The sequence below is a fragment of the Bos indicus genome, chromosome 8, assembly GCF_029378745.1.
Source record: "Bos indicus isolate NIAB-ARS_2022 breed Sahiwal x Tharparkar chromosome 8, NIAB-ARS_B.indTharparkar_mat_pri_1.0, whole genome shotgun sequence".
Taxonomy (NCBI): Eukaryota; Metazoa; Chordata; class Mammalia; order Artiodactyla; family Bovidae; genus Bos; species Bos indicus.
In genome coordinates, this window is record NC_091767.1 from 7509680 (window position 1) to 7528749 (window position 19070).

General features: G+C 51.3%; 1 protein-coding gene across 3 annotated transcripts in view; it reads right to left on the minus strand.

The window, feature by feature from the left end:
* GATA4 (GATA binding protein 4) overlaps window positions 1–19070 on the minus strand; it is a 78851-nt gene that overhangs the window by 41791 nt on the left and 17990 nt on the right. For 2 of the 3 annotated variants that reach the window (XM_019965800.2, XM_019965799.2), the window contains exons 1-2: window positions 10319–10475; window positions 5642–6728 (exon numbers count right to left, since the gene is read on the minus strand). In XM_019965800.2, coding sequence (XP_019821359.2) covers window positions 5642–6257 — 616 coding nt within the window. In that variant the 5' untranslated portion in view covers window positions 6258–6728; window positions 10319–10475. Of the gene's footprint in view, window positions 1–5641; window positions 6729–10318; window positions 10476–19070 lie in introns of those variants that run through there. The other variant, XM_070794397.1, reaches the window with a different exon arrangement.

Genomic DNA, 19070 nt, shown 5'->3' on the forward strand with positions numbered 1-19070 from the left:
TGCACCATATGTAAGCAAACAGTCGCCTAATAATGCACATTTAGATTATTTCCAATTGTGGTTGGAATAATTATTTCCAATGACAAACAGCGCTGCAACTAACATAGGCCCTTATATTTGCAGAATCAATTCCTAGAAGTTAAATTTCCAGGTCAAGGGTATCAGTTTTGTAATTTGTCAGACATCACAAAGGGCTCTCCACAAAGGTTGTTCCAATTTTCACTTCCATCCACAGGTATCAGAGTTCCTATTTCCCCATCTCAGAGTATGTTTGTTTTCTTAGCTCATTTAAGGTAAAAAAAAAAAAAAAAAAATAGGGAGGGATACCAAAGAAAGTGTTATCTAAAACCATCTCCCGTGCATCACTCTACCTGAGTGCTTAGAAAGTACCTAGCAAATGTGGCTTGACCTTTCGGTGGGACACAATTGGGCAGGTGACAAATCGTACTAGAAGCAGTGACACACCCCTGGCTCCCCCCACACACCTTCCCCATTTAATTGGTTCTCAAGCCAGCACCGCAGTCCAGCCCCAGCTCCGACTGACCTACTTGGGGTGGTAACCGGAAAGTTAAACAACTTTGGTTTCTCAAAGACTGACGAATCATTCTCTAGCCAAACAAGCTACTCACGAGTCTATCTTACAAAGTTCCCTACATAAATGAACTGGCTCAGAAAGCAACTGGCTTTGTTGATAAGCAGTTACCAAAAGATTCTAAAAGTTTGTTTATGCTGTAGGTTTGTGGAACTCACCAACCTACACCATGAACAAACTCTTAGAATACAGCGAATAAGACAAAGCTTTCAAAGAAACCTCTGGTTAACACTGTTATACATGCATTTTGTTGTACTGTTATTTTTTTTAATCAACCCTTAAAATGATTCTAAATTGTTGAGCTCCTTTAAAAATATAATCCCTTGTTTTTCTATTACACAAAAGAATTATTTCATCATAAAATATATTTCCATAGCTTTCCAGTAACATCTATCATAATGTTATTTTCTTTAAGATATATTTACATATAATTTCCAGTTTCCTTTTCAGCCTTAAGTATTTACAAGCATTAATTGGTAAAAAAATCAACTTTATTGTGGTGTAATGTACACACAATAAAATACTCCCATTTATTTTTGGCAATTTTGTTTATTTTATATACTCCCTTTTATTTATTTTTGGCAATTTTGTTTATTTTATATACTCCCTTTTATTTAATTTTTCATCCAAGGCCTCACAGCTTGCAGGATCTTAGTTCCCCGACCAGGGACTGAAGCCACACTCTGGCAGTGAAAGTATGGGGTCCTAACCACTGGACCACCAGGGAATTCTCAGTGCTCCCATTCTATTGGTACATGTCCATGAGTTCTGACAAATGGATATGCCTACTTACCAGCTGTGTTCTCCACAAGGAGACAGCTATATCATCCTGCATAGCTAACTCACACGCACACCTCCGTGGACCCGAGCCCTTGAACACAGCTCCACTGGCAGATGGTCACGCAGTGTATCCTTAAGAACTTTCAGCGCCCACATTCCATTTCAACAACTACAGTCTCATGTGTGAAAGTGTTCTTCTCAAGCCTAGTATCTGCTCACATGGAACAACACGTTTAAAGGCCACAGATTTTTTGTTTTAAACCTTTTGGCCATGTTGTGTGGCGTGTGGGATCTTATTCCCCGACCAGGGATCAAACCTATGCCCTCTGCAGTGGAAGTTCAGAGTCTGAACCACTGGACCACCAGAGAAGTTCTTAAAGGCCATAGACTCTTGCATTTTAGATATCTGTACACAGTCCCTCTCTCTGCTGAAGTTGGCCTCTTCAGCAGCCCAAGTGTGTGGTTTGTCCTGGGCAGAGGACTGTGGCAACTCCCTCTTGGATTTCCACTGAAATATTTGCTAAGTGCCCAGCCTCTGCCAGGCACTTAAACATGAGTGATACTCTGTACCTGGCCTCAGTAAGGTCACATAATTCCATTAGTGCAGCCTAATTCACGAACTCAATGGTGTGTCACGCACATATTGAACTTGGAATGAATTAACGTTTATATACATGCAGTCAAGGCAGAGTAATTCCATCCACCTGAAGTCCAGAGCTCTACAAAGGCCCTTGTTTGCTTTTATTACTTTGGGTTTTCCCTTATTCCAATAACCAAAAAAAAAAAGAACTCTGGCAAGATGTGAACTATTGTTAATATTAATGCTTAATAATTCATAGAAAATAAAAGTATTTGCTTCTTTCTCCTCACTGAAATTAAAAACAGTTTCTGAGTGAAGGGTGAGTTAGTCTGTGTGGTTTTACCTATAGTGACAAATATATTATTTAAACAAAAACCAAACTGGGTTGTATTATTTCATGGTACCAGGCTATGTGACTTATAGATGAGGGCATATGTTTTCTTAATCTTTTTTTTTTTCAAATTGCAGGCACTTCTGGTAAAGTTCTATTTACCCTTCAGTGCCAAGTGCAGACAGTACCACCCTGGTGAAGGTTTCCAGGTTCCTAGACAGAAGGGAGGCACACGTCTGTCATCTCTCGTCTACTATCAGTTCATGGCCATAGCTCCCTGCTGAGTCACTCACTGGCCTTCTTGTGTCTTTAGGGTGATCAACCATCCCCATTTGTTGGGGCCTCTTCTAGGTTTAGCATGAAACATTACCAATCCTAAAAAAAAAAACAAAACCCCAGTCTTTAGAAAATCAGAACTGGTCACTCTGCATGATAGCGAGTGACTGTTTAATAAAATAGCCATCATTTCTGAGATGCCAGAGCCAAGTACTTCACAGACATTACAGTATTTTTCTACTTTAAGACAACATTAAAAGTAGTTACAATCATCTCATTTTACGGAAAAAGAGAGGAGATTTAGAGAGGTAAGTACCTCGCCCAAGATCACAGGGGCACCTGGATCTAGGTTTGCTTTTGCCACACCCCCACACCGTACTGGGTCTTAGGCGCTGCTGCTGTCCACCAGGCTCCTCTGTCCATTGGATTTCCCCGGCGAGAATACTGGAGTGGGTTGCCATTCCCTTCTCCAGGGGATCTTTTCCACCCAGGGATTGAACCTGTATCTCCTTCATTGGCAGACAGGTTCTTTGTGGCTGGGCTACCAGGGAAGCCCTTCAGTGGGTCTTAGGACCTGGTGTTCATTCCACACAGCAAGCTCTCAAAAAATATAGAATCAGTCTTAATCCTTCTACCACTCAGCATCAGTTAACATGCCAGTGATGGTCCTTGATAAAGCTATGAGGCATTTACAAGAGGGCTCATGTGATGGGAGGAACATATAAAAAGCACATGTACATATGCTGCTTTTAACTGGCTTTGATATAAGTGCCACTGGAGAACATACTGGAGACGTGAATGCCAACAAATTCAACATGCCTCCTCCCTTCACATAGATAACATGGAACCTTTCATAACTTGACCACTTAAAACACTTGGCTGTGCACAGAAGAGAAAATCCGACGGCTTGGCCAGACCCAACGGCTGTCTTCAGGTGGGACTTGCTGAACCAGGAGGACACAGAACAGAGCACACTTCTCAGAAAGGATGCCATCCTTAAAGGTCAGCTTGCTGACACTGGAATGTGGGAAACTTTACTGACTCCAATACCCTCCTGCTTGGTAGGGGTTATGTTTTTTAATCTAAATACTCACTGAGTACACTTCTCAAACGGTACTTTTATTTTCTTTTAACATTGCTGCGACTGTAACTCTCATGACCACAAACTGTCCCCCATCTTTGGATTTCAGACTTCTCTTTCTTCCTCTAACACCAAATTCTCAGTCCAGGATTACAGGAGTTTAGGAAGCAATCTCTCCAGCCCACTCCCAAGTTAAAAGAAGTAAAACTCTGAACAATTCCTATTTTAAAATGGAAGTTCTAGAGTGAGTTCTAGAGAGAACTCAGGAGAGTTCCAAGAATGGGAGGCCTGAGGGCCCCACCCCTAGTACTCCCACCTCCAACTGCCATTGTATGGAGATGCTGTCCAGCTATCTCTCAAGGTCCTCCCAGAGGCTAGCAGCCTGGGGGAGGGGGGTCCTCCTCCCTGGGGTTGGGGGGGCTGCCGTCTGGCTCCCCGATGAGGGGGAGGGGGAAACTGGGCGCCACATGCACGGTTAATCAGTTTACCTAAGATGTGTATTTGGTCCGACACCCCTAAGGACCTTCCTAGGCCACCCAGGGCCAGAGAATAATTTAAAAACCTTCAAAGCCAGGATCCTTCTTGGAGCCAGCCCGAGACTGGAAACCAGGGAGGGACAAAGCTTTCCTCTTCAAAGTGCGAAAGGATTTAGCACTTAGTAGGCAGTCAATAAATGTTAACTTTATTTCTCAAGTCTGGGCTTCCCCTCCTCCTCTAAAGCCACTTCCATCCAAACCCGATTCTGTCCCTGCCTGAAATTCCACAGGACCAAAGGACATTTGAATTCTGAATTCGTGGTGCCACTTCCTTTTCCTCTCAGCACGGAAGACCTTCCTGGGACTTCATTTTGTTCATCTGTAAATCAGGCCAAGGGGCACACGCATGCTGTCCTTCTCAGGTCTGACGTTCAAAGGAACTACAACATTGTGCCTGTTACAATTGTAACTTCTAACCCCAGCGCTAGGGACAGGAGGAGGCTGAACACGCGGACCTGCGTCACAGTCTCCACAGGTGGGCATTATAAAGAAGCACCTGTGTGCCAGGACTTCCTATGCCTAGCTCCCTGTCTGCCAGGACACCCATCTGGGGAGTGCTTCTAACGCAGCCCTGGGCACCTCGGTCTGGCCGACCAGCCAAGGTCACAATACACTCTGGCCCTGAGATACGACCCAGAGACACACCCCTGGCACTGGTCCCAATTCAACCCATCTCCATTGCTGTGCTTAGTCGCTCAGTCCTGTCTGACTCTTTAGGACCCCATGGATGGTAGCCGGCCAGGCTCCTCTGTCCATGAGGGTTCTCCAGGCAAGAATACTGAAGTGGCTTGCCATGCCCTCCTGCAGGGTATCTTCCCAACCCAGGGATCGAACCCAGGTCTTCCTCATTGCAGGCAGATTCTTTACTGTCTGAGCCACCAGGGAAGCCCTCTCCATTGCTAGGGTCCCTCATTTGTTCCCGGTGTGAGATACTCAACAGGAAAATTTACGGCCCAGAGGGATCCTCTAACTGAGCCGCCACATGGAGCCAGAAGATGTTGGGCCCAAACCATGGAATGAGTGCCCTGCGGAGGACTGAGAGGCGGTGGGAGCAGAAACCCCGTGGTCTCGGCGCTGTACACCATGGGCGCCCGGTGGCCTCCCCAGTCACCCAAAAATGGGCGCTGCCTGGGTGCACGGCGGCCCAGACGCATCCTACGTCTGGGGCCGCGCGGAGGGCTCCCCCAGCCCCTGCCATCCTGCAGTCGTCTCTCCCGCTCGGGAAAGGATGTAGAGGGCAGGCCCAATCTCACTGAATCTGGGCTCCTTGGAGCTGTGACCTTCACCGCCATCATCACCCTGGCCGCCTGGCTCGGTATCCCAGTCTGCTTTCCTTGGAAATTCACGCATCCCTTCTACCTTCTGCCCCCACCCCCATATATTTGTGAAAAATTAAATGCCCCAAACAGGGCTCAGGGCTGCTTCTGTTCCGGCCCCGGGTACTCGCGCGGCATGCAGCACTCACCGAGATTGGGGTGTCGCGCCGCGGGGTTGGCTCGGCCGGGCAGGCTGTGCAGGACCGGGCTGTCGAAGGGTCCGGCGGAGGCGGCGGCGGCCGCGGCCCAGGACGCGCCCACGTCGGCCATGTAGGCGGGGTAGGGGCTGGAGTAGGAGCCCGCGAAGCCGGCTCGCCCGTACTGCTCGCGGCCCGCCAGGCCCGCGCCGGCAGCCCCGCTGCCACTGCTGTAGGCCGCGGCTTCCCGGGCCGCGGCGGCGGCGGCGGCGGCAGCCAGGGACCCAGTGGTGCCCGGGAAGGAGAAGCGCGGCGACACGGGCGGCGGGGTGTAGGCGGCTCCCTCGGCTCCCGCCTGGCTCCAGCCCGGGCTGCCCTGCTGCGTCCCGGGCCCTGCTCCCGACGGCGCGGCTCCCGAGCTGCCGCCAGAGGCGGCCCCGGAGGCCGCGCCCCCGCCTCCGCCCTGGAGGTAGGACAGGCCGAGCACCGAGGAGGGCACCCGCGGCGTGGGCACGTAGACAGGCGAGGACGCGGCGCCCGCGCCGTGCATGAAGGCACCCGGGCCGCCCGCCTCGTAGGGCCCGGGAGGGGGGCCGTGGTTGGCGGCCATGGCCAGGCTCTGGTACATCGCCACGCGCGTGCTCGCAGCGTCCGAGTCCTCAGGCCAAGGAGTAATGCGGATAGAGAAAATAGTAACACAAAAATTAAAAACAAAAAACGAATAACGTACAGGGGAGGGGCTGTCAAAAAACCCGAAGATCAAAAATCAAAGGTTAAAAAAAAACACACAAATCCTTCAAAAATATATACATATTAAATCCAGCGTTGAGCAAAAAGACTGAGGTTCTGGTTTACTCAGGAAAATCCCAAATTGAATTTGTGGTTGTTCCCCTTGGTGGTGGAGTTGAGGGGTGGGGGGCGAGTCCACTAAAGGTCCTAGAGGATCCGAAGGCGCGGGATGGCGCCGGGGCGCGGAGTCCTGCAGGGTGACGCGGGCCAGCCGGTCGTCAGAAAACCCCGGCCTGGTGCACAGGGTGCGGTAGGCTGGCTCCAAGGCTGAGGCCCGGGCCGGCTCCTTTCCTCCGAGATGTAGCCGCGTCTAAAGAAGGAACGACAGAGGGAAACAAGGTCATCCAGTGCTTTCAGGGCCTATTTCCCCTAAGCTTGGTTGATTCTCTCGCCCTACAAACAAAATCGCCACTCTCAGGGGCCCAGCTCCTCGGAAAGCTGATCTGCAGAGGCCCGTGGGGTGTGACTGCTGCAAGGAAGCCTCGGGGAGGGGCGCCTTAGAGGCGTAGGGCTCTGCGGTTATTGGACGTGTAAATTACTGGTTGTGATCTCGACCAGCGTTTTTCTTTTTTGTGTTGCTTGTCAGGAAGGACTTTTATTTTACCTTATTTCTAGCATATTCTTGTCACAGTATTTTAAAAGACCAAGGGTTTCGGGTTTCCACGAAGAGCCTAGAAATCTAAGAAATCTCTCCCCAACTCCTTTCTCCCCCACCTATCCCCAACTGATCCTGACTGTGAAAGAACTTTAGATTGCCCGTGGAAGACAGGGACAAACTTTATTAAAAAAAAAAAAAAAAAAAAAACAGCAACCTAAGAAAATTTTGTTTGCAATCTTTTTTGTTTGTTTGGGTTTTTTTTTTTTTTTTTGCTTTTAAACTAGAGGCAGATTCTAAATATTTATAAATGAACACAGCGTCTGGTAAATCTCAGTGAAAAGGCTTGTGAACTCTTATCTATACAACTATACAATGTGGATATCAAATTAGACAAGATACACGTTTCTTACAAATAGTTTTATTTTGGAGATTTTGCAGACTGGATATTAAGATGAGAAAAGTGAGAGAAATGTACAGTCGCTTTACAGAACTATAGAACTCACTGGATCTCCAATTCATTGAGTGGGTTTTGCACATGGAATCACAGGTCCAGCCACGTATGGAATCAGAACACCAATGAGACTGCTTGGGGGACAGAAACAGTTTGTAGGACTTGATTGTTTCCTTGCATCCTGTGTTTGATTTCACCAGGCAATTTTTCTGATAAAAACCAAGCATGCTACGTTCTGAAGCACCTGCTTGGTTCCAGGTCATTTTCTTTACAAGTCCACTAAGCAGAAGTTTCTCTCCTCATTTTACAAAAGGCAGAACTGAAGCATCCAAAAGTTTTAAAACTCCTCTAAGATCAAAGTACAATTAAAAGAGGTGGGGGACAAAATCTGAAGGACTCCAGAGTTTAAGTTTGTCCAGTCCATGCCCACTTTTCTCCTTAAGAAAATGCAGGTACTCTTAACAATTTTTTTTATTGCAATAGCAAACTTATAGAGTTATTAACTGAATTATGTACTAAATCCAGGCTCTGCCACTTACTAAATGAATGACTGTAGACATATTACTTAACCCCCAGGCTTCAGTTTCTTCATTTGCAAAAATTCATATATTAAAGGTAATTATCTGGTAGGGTCACTGTGAGGATTATAAATTCTATATACTTGGCTATTATTACTATTAAAAATTTCTAATGTATCAAAAGAAAGTGCTTCTGATGTATTATGTACTATAATAAATGGTCATCTTTATTCCAGTAAAAGTTCTGGAAATTGAATTTCTAATATAATATATAATGCTTTTCATCATTAATAACATCACTAATAATAATAGGATAGCACTATATTATATAGTCATATGTTAACTCTTAAGTGGTTTATTATTTGCTTTCAAAACTCTGATAAATTATTGGTTTGGTGAACATTTCCTTCCAATAAGAAGTTTAGTTAGAGGATGGATATTAAAAAATTTGACCTGAAATCAATTTTCCCCTTCAAAAATGAACACAAAAAATTAATACCTAATGGAATACCTAGGCTTCAATAAGTAAATTACACAGGTTTACCTTAATAAAATATTCAGTATTTAATTTTAAAATCCAATAGTTGACCTATTTCATTGAATTTTCTGGAATACCCCCCTAGTTCTAAAACAAACGTTATATATTTCTTTTCTCACATAGCTGCAGGAAAGGAAGATTTATAATTTTGTAATCCAATTTCCAATATACATACAGATGCTAACTTAACAAGCTTTAAAATGTAAACGCTGAAAATGCCATAAGTCTAACATTTGTCTTTACTGCATTCTCTGCCTTTTTAAAATGGCTGATACATTACCTAAGAGTTGGATTACTGAACAATAGAAGGTGGAGAAAATACCACCATAGACCTTTCTGTTAAGACAAGAAATTAACTGCTCCCTTTAAAAGACTGTTGCTTGTTTCTGTAATTGAGACTCCGACGCAGGCCACCCAGAGAAGATACAGACAGAACTCCTGAGAATGGCAGAAAAGGTCTGGCCTCTGGAGATTCAGACTTGCGCCCAGTTTTCCCTCTCCTCCTGATCACTCATCCCAGTTCACCCCGATTCACAGGCCGGACAGGAATGCTTTTTTTCCTTACTGAGTTAGCGCACAGCCCTTTTCTGATAAATTCTGCCAGCGGGGAGGATGGAGAGCGCCCTAACGTTCTCGTCCATTTACAGTCACTCCTGCTCCTTCGGTTCTGCTGGCGCCTTCCCCCGCGGCCTGCTGCCGAGAAAACTGTCACTCCCGAACGCACACACTCTCTGGCAATAATGAACCTGATCGCTGAGGGGGACGTGAAGATCCAGAAGTGGGGGGGTAGGGTGGGTGGGAACCACCCCGTCACCCTAATAAAAACTCTCTCTCTTTTAAAACCTCTAACCTGCTCTAGGCTGCAGTTCCTTTTCTGAGAAACACAGGAAATACTTCCCCGAGGCGCTTCCCCAACCTTCCCGGCAGCGCTGGCCCGGACTCCCACGAGCCCTGGGTCCCTCCCCACCCTCTGAGACCAACCCCAAGGCCCCTCGTTCTCTCAGCCTAGTGGCAGCTCACCACTTGGGCATCCTCTGATCCCCTAGATCACCCCCCAGCCCAAGGTCAAGCGACAGAATTTCGTGGACGCGGTAGCTAGCCCTGGCCAGTTGAGGGACATCACCGCTCTACGCCGGGTTCCCGCCCTTCCCTACCACCCGCCCCCCCAACCCCAGCTAATCTCATCCAGAAGCACTGTGGGTGGGTGGGGTTGCTAGCTGCGTGAGGGGCGTTTAGTTCCCTGGACCCCGGATGGGAAGACTGGGAGGCATAAAAAGAGCGGGCGCTCAGCAGCCATTCCCGACTTCTGAGCGCCTCCCCGGGGCCCTGAGGCCCAGCTGCGCCGCCTCCCACCGCCACTCTGTCGCCCATGGGCGACAGTCCTCCGTCTGAGTCTCTACGTGTTCGAGCCGCTGGGCGGCCGGTCCCGGGTCAGTTGGTCAGGATGATTTCTCACGGCCATCATCGCCACCAAGGCCCAGTCCTGCGAGGTGCAGACAAGGGCTGGGAAATCCGCACGAGGGGCGGGGATTAAAAACGTCCAAGTTCATACAGAAAAAATCCAGAAGCTCGTAGAAGATTCCTCTCCACTTTCCCCCTAAATCTCACTTAGCTTTAAAGAAACTGCTAAGCCAAAGGAGAGCCGACTCTGGGCAAGGTTAGGGACCCGGGATGACCGACGTCTCCTTTCCACTCGCTAGTTACCTCTCTCTACTCCCAGGCAAGCCCGCACGGAGGAGATCGGTGTTCCGCGACTAGGGAGAAAGAGCCGGGAGAGGGATGGGAAAAGCCGTACCTGCCGGGGTTCGAGCTTCCTGGAGGCCAGCGCGCGCTCCCCCGGGCGCCGCGGCAGCTTAGGCGGCGGCAGAGCTCCCGCAGCCTCCCTGCCGGCCGCCGCGGAGTCCCCCGGCTCGCGGCGCGGAGCCCCTGGCCCCTGCGCCCGGCTCGCCGGCGTTGACTGGCCCGCGGGAGTCACGTGCAAGGGAAGGGGGCGGGGGGTGCGCCGAGGCGGCTGCACCTCCACCGGGCGCCGGGCTGCGGGGCTGTTCAAAAAAACTCCCCCAGCAGGCAAAGTCCAGGCTCTGGGATCTCCTCGGAAAACGCCAAAGTGCTTCTGCCTGGGCGCGGGGCTTCACCCCACCTCACGCCCTGCCTGAGGTCGATTCGATTTTGCGGTTTTGCCCTGGGTCAGCTTTATTAATGAGACCTCCCCTGCCTTCCACCTCGTCCCTCCTCCCCACGCCTCCTGGTGGTCGGGTTCCAGCCGAGGCTAGGGACGCGGTGGGCGAGGGGCGGGGCTGATCAGGGGAAGGTGACCTCTTGGGAGCGACCCTGGCTCGGGTGTGGGGCACTGGGTCACCGGGGAGTGCCCCGGCTGGCTGCAAGGCTCCGGGTGATAGTGGGCAGTGGGGATCCTCGTAGTCCAAGATCCCGGGTAAGTGGAAGAGACACCAAACTTGGATGAGCCTCCTCAAGCGGAGCGCGGAGACCTAACCCGCCCTCCCTTTCACCTTCGCAGTAGCCCAGGGAGTCCGTGAGGCTCCTGCCTACAGTTTTGTGTTTATGCAAAAAGTCCACGCTTTCATGGCGAAGCTCCCAGCCCCTGCGGCCTCCTGCCTTCAGATTTTTCCGATTTCTCTGCAGCCTGCGGCGCCGCCGCACTAATCTAAGAGACTTAGCAGGGGCTCGGGGAGCTCAGCAATCCAGCGGGGCTTCTCCGACGAGATGACTCTTCCAGGGGCTCAGCACCCCGCCCCGAGCCGGGCGAGAAGGGTGGCAGGCCTGAGTTTGGAGTCGGCGTCAGTGCCTAGAGGCCCCAGCGCAGCGGGGCTGCGAGCCGGAGAGTCCCTCAGACAGGTCTAAAGGTTAATAGAGCAATCACAGGGCCCTATTACCGCGTAAAAATAACCCATCGATTACCGCAGCCTTCAGCTCCAGATAACAGCCGGCCGGTGGCTCTCAAGAGCTTTCGGTTAAACACCCCCCACCCGCCAAAGGTCGTGTTTCTATCCCAAGCGCAGGTTTCTCAAGCCAGATTGGAGGGGTCGGGAGGGGGCCAGGATACCTCCCTGCAAGAAACCTGTGCGCCTCCGAAGTAAGGGTACATACAAGGCGAGACCCGCTTCCGCAGTCGGTAATCGGTCTTGGATTCCCGGCCTGCGCAAGGGCGATCCGGGCGCCGAGAACCAGGCTAGGATTAGGGGCTGGCTGGAAGGAAACCCCCAAAGGGATCGTGGCCAACTCGTGGGGATTCTCAGGAAAATCCCGGAGGAAGGACTGAGCGCGGCTGCGCGAGGAAGTCTCTTCCCTGAGCTAAAGGTGCGGAGATCTAGAGAGGCTCAGGCGAAAGAGAGAATACTGAGGTGCCCAGCAGAGGGGCGGAAGGGCTGCTGCTGGCTGGGTGAACCGACGCCGCTCCCTGGGCTGCTGTCCGCCGGGTCCCTTCGCGCCCCGGAAGCTGAGGGTGGCGTGCTAGGTGTTGGTCCCTTCTCCAGCTTCCCCCAACTCCTCGCCAGCGCCTGGCAGAGTTTGGTGCTGCAGATCCCAGGCCTGGGAACTCAAGGGGGGGGGGGGGGGCGGAGGAGGGTCCTGGGGATCCCCGAGGCTGGACCTGGGAAAAGGCGCTTTCTCGGGGACACTCCGACCAGCGCACTTTCAGATGCAGCCGAGAAGGGTGCACGGCCCCTGCGCTCTTTGAAACGGGTCCTCCTTCCCACTGGAGTGAGCGAGAAAGCCACGAAGAAAAAGGCCTGCGTCAGGGGCCTACGAGGGCTTTCTCAGGAGTTGAAAGGCTGAGCTCAGCCGAGCAGGAAGCTGCGTCGGCATCTCTCTTCTCCCTGGAAATTTGTGGCTCCAGCGATGCCCCAAGTCTCAGAGCTGCCTCCCGTCCGCGCGACCCCCAGAGGGCGAAAAGGGATGAACCTGGAGACTGGACCTTGGAGCTTAGCATCTGGCGGAGCGGCCATCTGGGCGTCCTCCCCAAAGCCAAGGACACGGCCACTCCCACGCAGGCTACCTCCACAGTGCAGGGTCAGCCGCGGCGTGAGAGCGCGTGCTGAGGGTCGCATTAGCCCGGTAACCGGCGGGGGGCCTCGCCCCACTTCCCCAACCTCCAGTCTCCAGTGCAATGGAGGGGTCACTTAGCAGTCCCTGCTGTATGTGGCTGTTGTGAGACCCCTGATGGAAGAGCCTGATTTTTCTAAGCGCTTGATTTCGAGGCAGCCGGGATTCACTAGGGGGCCGCTCCAGGCAAGGCCTGCGCTAGAGCTCCTTTACCAGCCCCCACTCCCACGCCACACCTCACCGCCCCCAACCCCCAACCCCCGTGCTCTCCTGTGTGCTGAAGCCCAGGAGTCCACGAAAGATTCCTTGCTTCTACGAAGGCTACTGGGACCGAGAATTTTGTGTCGATGTATTCTGTGTGCTCCCACCTTTGGGCCCAGCGCCCCAAGTTTCTTCCCAAAGGGCCCAGCTCAAGGACAGTCCAGAGGGTGGTTGGCGAGCCGCCCACTCTTTTAGGGTGTTTCTTTTTCCCTCGCTCCCTCCCTCCTTCCTTCGCTCGCCCCCTCCCTCCCTTGGGCGAGGCGGGAGCCGCTGGGGCCGGCTCGCCGTTGCCAGGAGCAGAGAGCATTTCAAGGCCTCGGGGCCCGCGGGCTGGAGGAGGTTTATCGGCTGCCGCTAAGTTCCCAGGCTTCTCCCACGTTCAGGAGGCCGCTAGGAAGGGGGGTCGGGGGAGGGGGGCGGTTGTGTTTGGAGGTTCGAACTCCTGGCTATTTTTAAGGAGAAGGCTCTGAATTGGCCTGGGATATGGCCCAACCCCATTCACGTCCTCTTTCCGCTTTTCTTTCCCATAGACTGCAAGGAAAATGTAATACTGTGAAATTCTTTGACCTCTTTTACTAGGAGTCTGGGTCTAATGAAGAGTCAAGTGGTGAGATTTTTAGAGAAATAAGAATTACTAAAATGTGCTTTACGCTTAAAAAAAAAAAAATCTCCAGGACACAAGAATAAGATGCGTTTTCTTGCTCCATTAAGACCTCTGGGACTTGAGCCGGTCCATACCTTAGAGACAGGTTTGTAGGCAGGACACGTTGGACAAAGGGATCGGAACTCTAGTTCCCTGAAAAAAGAAGTTAATAAGCAGTGGACGATGGGATTCACAGTGACACCAGCGAGGGTCTCTCCGTGTGGGGTTCTCCGGATTTCCTGGTGGGACCGGAGTGGGCTTGCTTTAAGCCAAGCGCAAGGCGGTGCCACAATCTCGGTTCTGGCTGGTGCAGTCGTTGGGGACCCCGCGGAAATCAGCCTCGGCGGCCGCCAGCCCTAAAAACGAACGATGCCGGAAAGAACAGTGGGCCCCCAAAGTCTTCTAATCAAGAAACCCGCAAAGAGAGAGAACCAGAGAGGGGACCGGAAAAGTCACCCCTCGTCCTGTGTAACGAATTCTTTCGAGGTGTGGACGATACTCTGCGAGTCTGTGCACAAGGACTCTGGGCAGACGGGCAAAGGGACCCGCGCTGAAGCGTTTTCCGGCTCGAGTCCCCTCGCCGCCCTCCAATTGCCCCGTGGGGCCTCGCGCTGCGGGCGATTCCTTCTCCCTCTCCGACAGTCGGTCCTCACTCGCGGAGCCCGCACTGAGCGCAGCGCAACCCTCCGCGAGTGGAGCACCGAGGACTAGCGTGCGGAGCAGGGCCATCCCCGTGGACGGAAAAATGCAGAACGAATTAAGCTAGTAGACCTTCTTTCCCTCCTGAACCCTGTGCCTTGGCACTGGGAATTCTTGGTGGGAGGGGGGCATAGAGACCCTCGCCCCCTTCCTGAGGGTAGAGTGCTCTGCACCCCGGAAAGGAATTACCAGCCTCGAGGCCGGCAGACGTGAGAGGAGAAGGCAGCTCGGCTTCTTAATTGTCAAACTTGTAAAAATACTACCCGGTGTTGCAAGGCGAAGCCATGCTCTCACTCACAGACCGCAAACGCTTCCTCCTGCTTCCGGCCCTGAGGACTAGAGTTTTTGGCACATCCTACCATATTTTAGAGTCATTTCCAGATTACAGAACACTTTCGAATTCCTTTTTTTTTTTTTTTTCCTTCGAGGAAACAACAGCATCGCTGTGCTAGAGGGAGAGAGATTCCCGTCCTCGAACAAACGGAAACTCAGAGACCCAGAGCGGTTAAAACCATTGTTGGAGGTGGCAAAGCCAGTGCTCTCTGAAGTAGGTCTCAAATCTAGATTTCTGAGTCTTAATTCTTTTATTTATTCTACTTAATAGAGAAGGAAATGGCAACCCACTCCAGTATTCTTGCCTAGAGAATCCCAGAGACAGAGGAGCCTGGTGGGCTGCAGTCTATGGGGTCGCACAGAGTCGGACACGACTGAAGCGACTTAGCACCAGCAGCATTCTATTTAATATCGAGTTTCTACAACGAAATGCTTTAAAAAAAAAAAAAAAAAAACCCTCGTTTTGTTTTTCAAATATTTCTAAATTTCATTGAATATGCCTCACATTTAAAAATTAAAATCAAGGTTAAATAAAACAGCTCCTGTCTCATAATCTAAGAGCCCGTGGGAAGGGAAAGAAAGGCTAAAAGGAGTCTCTACGTTTTCATTAATTTCGGGAAGGATGCCAAAAGTGTTTTGAATGGGAAGAGTGATCCTCAGGTCCCGGGGCAGCAGAGGCCAGAACTGAAACCCGGTCCAGGCGCCCGCAAGTCCCGGCTTTGCCGCCAGCGGGGCGCGGAGCACGGAGCACCGGGCGCCCTGCGGCCAGGCTGACGCCCTCTCATGCCTCCTCTTCCTTCTCCCAGCCTGGCTCCCTCTCCCCTTCCTCACAGAGGACTTCGGTGGGGGGTGGGGCTGGAGGGCAAGGGAACAGACACTAGCGCTAGCGGAAGCTTCTGGCACCCACTGCCCTGGCTGCCCTGAGCCTGCAGAGTCTTTGAGCTGACTGGCGGGGCCCTACTCTTTGGGACCTAAGCTGCCACCTCTGGGCTCTCTCTTGGTGATGTGGGCACCATTCTTTCACTTGTGGACTCTCCCTCCCTCCTCCTCTATCAGGGACTATTGAAGTTGCAGCACTGGCTGTGCCCAGTGCAGCGGAAGAGCACAGTAAATGTTCCTGGAATACAAAAAAACGTGAATTAGCTTAATCCCTAGGCCTTCTGTTCCCCACAGTTAGAAATTCGTTTATCTGTGGTTGCTTGTACACACCCCTTCCTCCCCCATACATGCCAGAATGCAGGATGTATGAGGGCAGCAGGGGCTGGCACATAGTAGCTGCCCAGTAAATGTTTGTTGAATGATTACAACTACAAAAGGAATTGCCAATAGAATCTCTCAGGGTTGCTGGGAATTGGAGCACAGAACACTGTCTCAAAAGGGAGTGAGTCTCTTGGCATACAGTAGGTGCTCAGTCACCGCCATTTCTCTAAGTAGAACCCTGAGGCCCAGGCCAGACACGGGGAGAGGAAGGCCCACTCTGAGTCTCTGGGGAGTGTTAATCTGTGCAGCTGCCTACAAATCTCCCACCCAAATCTAGGCTGCCTCTAAGGACCAAGGACTCTGGGGTCTGCAGGAAGAAGGGATTTCCAGGTGTAGTCAGGATTTTAGAGGTTGAGTTCTGCTAGGAACCGGGTTAGCGTTGAGCCTACAGCAATTGGAGACGTGAGCTGCCAGGCTCCTTGGGACAAAGGCCGACAAGCGATGCCAGGTGTATTGTCTCCCGGTAGGGAGGGTGGAGGGCGTGGACCCCTACATTTTGGAAAGCTGGAGGGACCATGTCAGTTAGTAGGACCAAGAAAAAAAGTGAGGGAGGAATGGAGAGAGACAAAAACAAGAGGAAGCTGAGACCAAAGAAGGCAGGCAGAAAGGACAGAGAAAAGACTGGCTTGAGAGCCCAGAGGGGCTTCCCCAGAGACTCAGCAGGGGACAGGATTCATTCCGTCCTTAGACAATTCATTCATCCAGTCATTCATCCTATTTTTACTGAGCACCTACTCGGTGCCAGGAGCTTTCTGTGCTGCTGGGAGTCAACATAGAACAAAATAGAGAAAAATTCTTCCTGGGAAGCTTACGTTCTATAAGAGAAAGACAGAGAAGTAAGTCAAATACAGAGTATTAGGCCGTGTGGAGTGTTAGGGGAAAAAAACAGCTGGGAAAGGACTGACAGAGGGCAGAGAGTAACAGAGACCCCGGAAAAGAGGGGGTGTCGACAGAAGAGGGAAACACAGACTCAGAGAAAGAAGAGATAGGAGTCAAGAGACCAGGCGACAGAAACAGAGAGTGAGACCCCCAGGGAGAGACGAGGCCAAGGAGAGAACTGGGAAGGAAAGGCCAGGGCTGCCGGATGGAGGAGAGGGGACCCCGCAGGGCAACTTCAATTCCAAATCGTGCCCCCACCACCCCTCGCGCCCCGTTCCCAGGAGGGCAGCGGGCAGTGACGGGGATCCAGCGCCTGGAGAGCTGCCAGTCCAATACCCCGACATGCATATCGGGACCTATGGGGCCACCGGAGAGGCGGTGTTTCCAGCGCCAGCCTGGGCCGGTTTCCGCACAGGCCTCCCCCTGCACCCTTCCCGGGGCCACTGAGCCCTAGGTGACCCCGGAGCTGGAGAAGACGCCCAGGCAGGCGCCGCGACGTGGCGGCAGAGCGAGAGACAGGAAAGTGTCAAGGAAGCGCGAAGCTCAAGTGCAAAAACAGCATCTCCTCCCTGCCCCCCATTCCCTGGAAATCTCTCCACCCCGGGCAGGCCGCTCCCAGAGCCGAGGCTGCAGGGCTGAGCTGAGCGGACCTGGGGGCTGGTGGCTGGAAGCCCTGTGATCCTGCACGTGGGGGAGGAGCCTCTCTGCCCAGGCCTGGACTTCCCTGTAATGGACCCAAAGTTAGATCAGAGGCCACCACTCCTCAATGGCAGCAGGTGCCTGAAGGGAGTGGACTGCCCTCTTTCACACACTGGGCACTTGGAGATAATTATTTATTGTTGTTGTTGTTTAGTCACTCAGTTGTGTCCAACACTTTGCGACCCCATGGACTGCAACACGCCAGGCTTCCCTGTCCTTCATCATCTCCTATAGCTTGACCAAATTCATGTCCATTGAGTCAATGATGCCATCCAACCATTTTGACCTCTGTCATTCCCTTTTCCTCGTGCCCTCAGTCTTTCCCAGCATCAGAGTCTTTTCTAATGAGTCAGCTCTTGGCATCAGGTGGCCAGAGTATTGGTTATTTATTAATTATTTGTAAATGATTGGTTTCTTGCAACAGCAGAAGAAGGAAGTGGAAGGCATGGAGCTTCCCACACAGCTCGACCTACCTATTTTGGTCAAAAGAGTATTTGTTGTATTTTTACCTGAGTGAAGAGAAAGACTGGAAGATCCCTGATGTTCCATTTCTCTAGGCTAGTTTCAACTTCCCTGTTGTGCATTCTCCTGCATCCGCCTGTTTGACTGAAAGACAAGGGTGCTCTACCTTTAAAGTCTGCTTTCTTCCACAGCCCAAGCCCTTTGTAGCAGAGGTGCTAATCAACAGCAAGATGCCAAAGCTCCAGAAACTAAAGGGGGAAAAATAGAGAGGCAAGGGTCCAAATGAAATGGAATAATCGGCACCTAGCTGGGGAAGAGTTGGCAGGGTTTTGCTCTGGGGGTGGAGAGCCCAACCCCAGGAGCCTCTGCACACAGAGCCTATCTCCCTGCTCCCATCTCATACCACCGCTCACAGAGGCTGGAATCTTCCCCCTGTGAGGGCAAGAATCTTTGCACCTCTACCCCAGGAAGTCTCTGGAGATGCCCTGTTCCCATCGCCCACACACTTCTTGGTGTGGGGTAAGGATGGGATGGAGGGTTGTCACATAAGACACAGCCTTATGTGACAAGAACAATCAAATTCTCCTTCACTAGGTGAGTAACTGGTCTTTATTCCTCTTCAAAAGCCCTGAACTCTCATTCTCTTTCCTCTTCTCTTCCTTCCCAACCTCCCTACCTCTACATACTGTGACATCCCCTCCCCAGACTTCCTGAACATGGCTGTTCAGCAGATGAATTATTTGCGACCGGCCTCAGGATAAGACAAGCTCAATGTAAGTTGTGTTTTAACCTATAAAAGAGGATTGCTGGCATCTTTAAACTTACAGTTTTATTCATAATTGTCCCAAACTGGAAGCCACAGAAATGATCCTCAACGGGAAAATAGATACATGGAGGGACACCCATGCAAGGGAATACGACTCAGGAACAAAAAAGAATGAACTACAAATACACCCGACAACATGAAAGAATGTCAAGTGCCCTAGGGCTGCATCAAAGAGGTGGAACTCAAAAGACTAAATGAACCCATTTATCTGACATTGTCACAAAGGCAAAACCATAGGGATAGCAAAGAGAGGTTGGCAGGGGCAGGAGTGTGGAGGAGGGGTGACCGCAAAGGGGGAGGAGGAAATTTGGGGGTGTGTTAGAACTAGTCTATGTCTTGATTGGTGGTTACACCATTTGTATATTTGACAAAACTGTACACTAAAAAGGGTGAATTTACTGTATGTAAGTTTTACCTCAATAA